Source organism: Manis javanica, chromosome 10, assembly GCF_040802235.1.
Source record: "Manis javanica isolate MJ-LG chromosome 10, MJ_LKY, whole genome shotgun sequence".
Lineage (NCBI taxonomy): Eukaryota > Metazoa > Chordata > Mammalia > Pholidota > Manidae > Manis > Manis javanica.
Window position 1 is genome coordinate 112,813,042 of NC_133165.1, and position 6,698 is coordinate 112,819,739.

Below are 6,698 nucleotides of genomic sequence, written 5' to 3' on the forward strand. Positions count from 1 at the left end.
GCTTTATACCCTTTAAAAGTTGTGCCTGTCCACAACTCCTAAGTCATGTTCCTGGGTGGTGATAGATGAATGATTCTCAAATATGATCCACAGCCAATTGGGGAGGCCACCGAACAGGCTGCCAACAGACCACAAAACGTGGGCCCTTCTCTTGGGTTTTCCTTGGAGCATAATGTGCGTGCCTGTCAGCTTTTAGTTTTGTTTACAACTTATATCACAAAACTAAATCTTTATGCATTGCGTGCCCCAAAACATAATCTAATAATTCTTTTAAATGCATTAGTCTTTTAAATTATGTAGAAAACAAAACAAAAACGAATTACAAACACTGCTACAATAACATTAGCTTTTATAATTCCCAACAATTTATCTTTATTGAGATCTTTATTTCTTAACATGGCTTCAAATTACTGTCTAGAGGCCTTTCATGTCATCCTACAGAGCTCCTTTAACCTTTTCTTGCATGGCAAGTTCAGTGGTAATGAACTCCCTCATTTTTTGCTTATCTGAGAATGGCTTAATTTCTCTCTCAGTCTTGAAGGAGTTTGGCCAGATATAAGATTCTTGTTTGACAGTTTATTTCTGGCCTCCAAAGTTTCTTATGAGAAATCTGCTGATTATCTTATTGAGGGCTCTATGTCTATGATGATTCACTTCTCTTGCTGCTTTTAGATTTTTTTAACTTTGGCTTTGCAGGTTTGATTATAATGTGTCTTGGTGTGGATCTCTTTGAGTGCATCTTACTTAGAGTTCATTGAGTTTCTTAGATGTTAAAATTCATGTCTTTCATCAAATTTGGGAAGTCTCAGCTCTTATTTCTTCAGATATTCTCTCTGCCCCCTTTTCTCTCTCTTCTCTTTCTGGGACTTCCACAGTGTGTATGTTGGTTTGCTCAATGGTGTCGCTGGTCCTTAGGCATTATTCACTTTTCTTCAGTCTTTTTTCTTTCTATTGTTCAGTCTTGACAATTTCTATTGTCCCATATTCAGGTTCACTGATTCTTGTTTCTGCCTATTCAAACCTGAATTTGAATCCATCTAGTGAATTTTTTCATTTCAGTGATTGTACTTCTCAGCTCCAGAGTTTCCTTTTGATTTCTTGTTAGGTTTTACGTCTCTTTATTGATATTTCAATTTTGTTCATACATCTTTTTCTTGATTTTTCTCTACATTTTCCTTTAGTTCTTTGAGAATCTGTAAAAGAGTTCTTTTAAAGCTTTCTCTAGTTAGCTTGAACATAAATATGGATTACAACAAAATAATTTAACAGCTGTCTATGCACCGTGACCCAGTTAAATCACTTTGGGAGCATAGCCAAGGAAATAAATAAAACCCCTTTTTATCATAATATTGATTAGAAAGTTGGAAATAACATGCTGTCCTACAATAGGAGAATTAAGTAGCACCTACCTATATATAAAATATTGTCCAGCTTTTAACTTATGAAGTACATTAATAATATAAGGAAATTTCTCATAATGTCAAGTAAAAAGAGCCAGATAAAAAAATTACATGGTTGTTATAATCATGATTGTATTAAAAATATTAACAGATACTACAAATAAACCAAAATATTTTTTGTCTTTGATGATGGAACCACAAATGTCTTTTTTAATATTCATCTTTTCTCTATTTTCCAAATACATATTCCTCACTGAGAATGTATTACTTTCTTCATAATCAAAACAAAATTTATTAAGTGAAATAGGTATCTGTGCACAACTGTAAGAACATAGAGTTATAACTGTAGGGTTGTTTTCATGTTAATTTGAATCCCTCTACAACAGGAAATGATAAAGCCTTCATCTGATAAAGCCTTCAGCTGAATCTGGCTTTAGCATTATTCTACCTGAATTCTCTTCCTGTATCAGTTTGCTTCAGTATATTTTTTATCTTCTTTCCTCTTCTCATTTATTCCTTGTCCACTCCAAAAAAACAAGTAGCTGAATTGCTTTTCCTTCTCAGGATACCCAGTTGTTGTCTGTGGGCCCCTATCAGCAGGACATGGAGCCCCACCTGCAGGATATGGAGCCCCACCATTGGGATATGGAGCCCAGTCAGTGGGATATGGAGCCCTGCCAGTGGGATACAGAGCCCCACCAGCAGCATACGAAGCCCCACCAGCAGGATACGGAGCCCCACCAGCAGGATATGGATCCCCACCAGCAGGATACGGAGCCCCACCAGCAGCATATGGAGCCCCACCAGCAGGATATGGAGCCCCACCAGCAGGATACAGAGCCCCACCAGCAGCATATGGAGCCCCACCAGCAGGATACGGAGCCCCACCAGTGGGGTATGGAGTACTCCCTGCAGAAGATGAAGCTCTACCAGCTGGAAATGAAGCCCTGCCTGCAGGATATGGAGCTCTGCCTCTAGGACATGAAACTCTACCTGCTGAAAATAGGGCTGGGACTCAAAAATCTGTGGCAGCCCAGCCTAGCAGATGTGAGACTTCTCTTCCTTTGACCTCATCCTCTAAGTCCTGTTTACCATCATCTGAGTAAACCTTGAGGACTCACCAAGCAAAGTGGCATGCTAAACCGGAAGTCAAGATAAGAAGGATTCAGGTGTGTGATTAAAGGGCTGTTGTTCAACCCTTGGGAAGGGCAATCTGAGGGGGATGGTGAAGTTTTATTTCCATGTCTAGATTTTAGAAGCAAAGTCACTCTTGATTAGATGGGCTAAAGGAGAATTAGAATTGTAGAGCTAATTCCTCAATAATTTGGTTGACATTGGGTTGCATTTTTTAATATACCTTGAATGTGAGTGTGTAAAAACCTTCCTGCCTTAATCCCCTCCGCATTCAAGATACATTTAGTATACTCAGTTTTCCAGGCACTAAGATATATGTTAGAAATATCAAGTTGAACACTTAGTTGTTTTTTACAACATTCTTTATGTTAGTGAAAAGATGGAACAACCAAAATTTCCAATAGTGAGAGACACCTTAGTAAGTGATGGCACATCCATACAATGGAATATTATGTAACCATTGAAAATGATGTCTCAGAGGTAGGGAAAGCCTTCTCTATGAAGACCAAAACAATGAAGCAATAAAGGAAAACAGCAATAAATTTGAATGTATGAAAATTTTAAACTTCTATATAACCAAAGTTAAATGATAGTCAACAGGAAGTGATGTGCATGGGGTAGGCACCCTTGACCCCTCACCCATTAAATGCCAGCAGCGGCCTACAGTTGTGATAACTAAAAATGGCCCCATTTTTCCTAATTTCACACTGTGAGGGAGTGCCATCTCTGTTGATAACCACCATTCTAGACTCTTCTAGGCTAGTCCAAGGTTTTCAGCCTCTTAAGAGCTCACTGTTTTCCCATTCTGACCAAGTTCCTAATTTCATTTGCCTTTCCTTACCTTTTTGCAGTCTCATTAAGCCACCTAAAGTGAGGCCTTAAAAATATTATATCAAGTATTTTAAGATAGTTATACAGCAGAAGCGTTTCAGAAGCTCTAGTTGACAATATTACCAGACCCAAAAGATGTTTAAACCAGTGTATTTTTTCTCTGCATATATTTTTCATGTAGTTAAGAACATACTATATATATATATATATATATATATATATATATATATATACAGTGTTTCACCTGACATTTTACAAACATTTTCACAGGTTTTTTTCTTTTCTTTTTAATTAAGGTATCATTGAGATACACTCTTACAAAGGTTTCACATGAAAAACATTGTTTACTACATTCACCCATATCATCGAGTCCCCTCCATACCCCATTGAAGTCACTGTCCATCAGTGTAGTAAGATGCCACAGAGTCATTATTTGTCTTCTCTGTGCTACACTGTGTTCCCCGTTTTCACATTTTTTTTAAACAGCTTTATTGAGGTATAATTGATATAGTGAAAACTGTATATATTTGATGTATACAATTTGATGATTTTTGTAAATTTTTAAGAATTCTTCATAAATATCGTTAGTGGCTACATTATATCCTGATATGGCTGCACCATTACATATTTTATCAACCACTATTTTAAGATATTTGTTTTCAGGTTTTTGTTATTACAAACAACATTGTGACTAATGTGTGTATAGAGCTTTTTTTGAATTTTGGATTATGTCCTTAAACAAGTTAGAGTTGTTGATTGATTTTCATGGTAACAATTAGGAAACCAGATGCTCCTATGTTCCCAAGAACAGCCTTTTTCCTAAAGAGGTCAGGTGGATGTTGATGGGTGTTACGTGAAGAAAGGGGCTATGGGGTTACAGAGTCACATACATTTTTTAAAACTTTCTGACTTCTCAGACCTTGAATATACTAATGCACATCATTTCCAAGAGGGAGAGATTTTCAAAATATACATCTTTTTTTCAAAATTATTTGACCTTGAACTATTTCATTCGCTAAACATTTTGGAAAAACCATTACTCAGTGGAACAAACTTTGGGAAATGCTTTTTGGAATGATGGGATATTGGAATTAAAATGGACTTCAAGTGTCTGGAATATGCAGGGCCTTAGAGCTGTATCCAACAATGAGACAAATGAAAGACCATTTCTCCTCCCATTTCAAGAAAAGAGTTTCATGTCCAGTCTGCAGAGAACAGAAGATCTTCTTGAGGAAGATATATGATAATATAGAAAGTAGCTACTGCTTCCTCTTAAAAATTGCTGGCAGAGAGTTATGGGTCTAGGTACCTGGAATGTCAGTAGAACAAGGGACTGCCCATAGGTGCAGACAGCTGGCAGGAAGGGGGGACAGGAAAAGGGGAACTGCAGGTATAACTCTTTCTAACAGTTCCAACAGAGAATTCAGACCATAAGGATCTTAAACATGTGCCACAGGGTCTGGATCTCTTTTCCTTAAAATTTTTGGAGGACACTGATGAGACTTGTATTTTCTTATAAGAGTTTCTTCTTTTCTTACTTCGAAACCACTCTACGTGGGCAAAAGTGACAAAGAAAGAAGAGGTAGAGATTCTCCAAACTAGAGCAGAAGTAAGGTCCTCCTCATTCATGCTGGAATATGATGGTGAGTGGGGAACAGGGTTGAGGAGTGAAGCCTCTTTTTATACTGGAACAGTTCTCTAAATAACTTATATCTAGCAAACATATTCTGGGATTAGAATTCTAAAAGGATAGCAACTAGACTTCTGCTCTTCTTTCTACTTTTACTTGTACCAGGTGGATTTGAGGTGAGGTCCAGTTACCTCAAAAAGGTAGCAGGTCCAAGTCTTCTAAAACTGGAATTCTATCACGTTCTCCCCTGCAAAGGATGCCTGTCACCTGTTCCACCGAGCTGTCTAAATACAACCAAAGGTTATGACTGTATAGTGATAGGGCCAGCAGAGCTACAGTTTGGACCCATGTGGTGGTGCTGGGTGGCACCTACTCTCCCACTGCCTGGTGAGCTATTCCCCCAAAGACTCAGCCAGAATCTGAGAGGCACTTCCTATAAGGAGAGCTTTGGGTCCTGTGTATCCAAAGGGGTCTGGTTTTGTTCTGCCAGGACAAACCCATTAAGAGCTCAGCTAGGCCTGCTACATGCTCAGAGCTTCATGCTGGACCATTCAGCTCTCCACTGACATTTTGGATATTTCCTGATTCACTCCCTGAACTGGTGGTTTTCGCCCTTTTCCTGTCACTTCCCCAGCTGCAGTAATAGAAACTGTTCTTGCTCTGGTGTCCACTTTGTCTTCTCATTTCCTATTAGGAATACAAAAGGAAAGGAAGAAGGCCTTTTATCCCTGGACTGTCTGGTAGTGGACCCACAAAATAACCCCCCAAATAATCTTTTATCCTGGAGGACTAGATGCTTGCCAGCCTGCTTGTGCAGAGCCTTCCTGGCTTAACTGTCCTGAGGACGCAAGGGAACAATGCATAGTTAATGTGATTTTTCAATCCAAAGACTAATATTTGCAAGAAATACTAGATGTCTTTGTTCTCCTTAAATTTAATTCTGTTATCGAGACCCTCTCCCCTTCCCATCTGCCTTGGAGGTGGGCTCTCCCAAACTCCCAAGATTATGTAAAGGTATGCAGATGTTATATGGCATCTAGATGCTGGAAAGGCCCTTGCAGTCATCAGATTGCCTCTGAAACAGCCTCTGTCCAATCTTGGCAGGCCCTCCAAGTCTGGTAGCTCAGTTGTTTCCTTATGACCCCAGAAAGTTGGGTGGGGCCTGGAAGCTGGATGTCAAGAGACCCAATCCCAAGCACCATGTCACCCCTCAGCACTGGGGAGCAGGACCCCTTGAGAGCCTTAACAATTCCTTTGCCAGCCTCTCCGATTCTGCCCTCTTAGCAAGCTGTTGGCCTGTGTCCCCTCTACCTCTCATCCTAGTGCTAATCTCAGGAGTTGGGTTTTCACAAACGGTAACAGAGAGCCTTTGCCTTCCTGCTGACTTGGCTTCCCTTGCCCACGTCCTGGCTGCTTGCTTGAAATTGTGAACATGTGAATATATATGCAGTGTAAAGACCTAGTCCAACTTCATATGCAAAAACTGTTCAGCTGCATAGGTTACCTAACCATGGGGTGTGGCACTCAGCCCCACCTTTACCTGGGGCACCTTCCGGAGAGGGGAGGTGGTGGGGTACACTCAACCATGAATTGCTAGAGAATAAACTTTTCTTTAAAAGTTCCCAAATGTCTCAAGAAGAAGGAATTCTGCCTAAGGGAAGGGGTCTACAGATTGGACCAGCAGTTTGATTAGTCTAGATATG

At 39.7% G+C, this 6,698-nt stretch overlaps 1 protein-coding gene across 4 annotated transcripts in view; it reads left to right on the top strand.

Moving 5' to 3' along the window:
• Nucleotides 1-4,910, top strand: part of WBP2NL (WBP2 N-terminal like) — a 28,223-nt gene extending 23,313 nt beyond the window's left edge. For all 4 annotated transcript variants that reach the window (XM_073213948.1, XM_073213946.1, XM_073213945.1 and 1 more), the window contains one exon: nucleotides 1,965-4,910. In XM_073213948.1, the coding sequence (XP_073070049.1) occupies nucleotides 1,965-2,506 (542 nt within the window). In that variant the 3' untranslated portion in view covers nucleotides 2,507-4,910. The remainder of the gene's footprint in view (nucleotides 1-1,964) is intronic.
• Nucleotides 4,911-6,698: the final 1,788 nt, after the last annotated feature.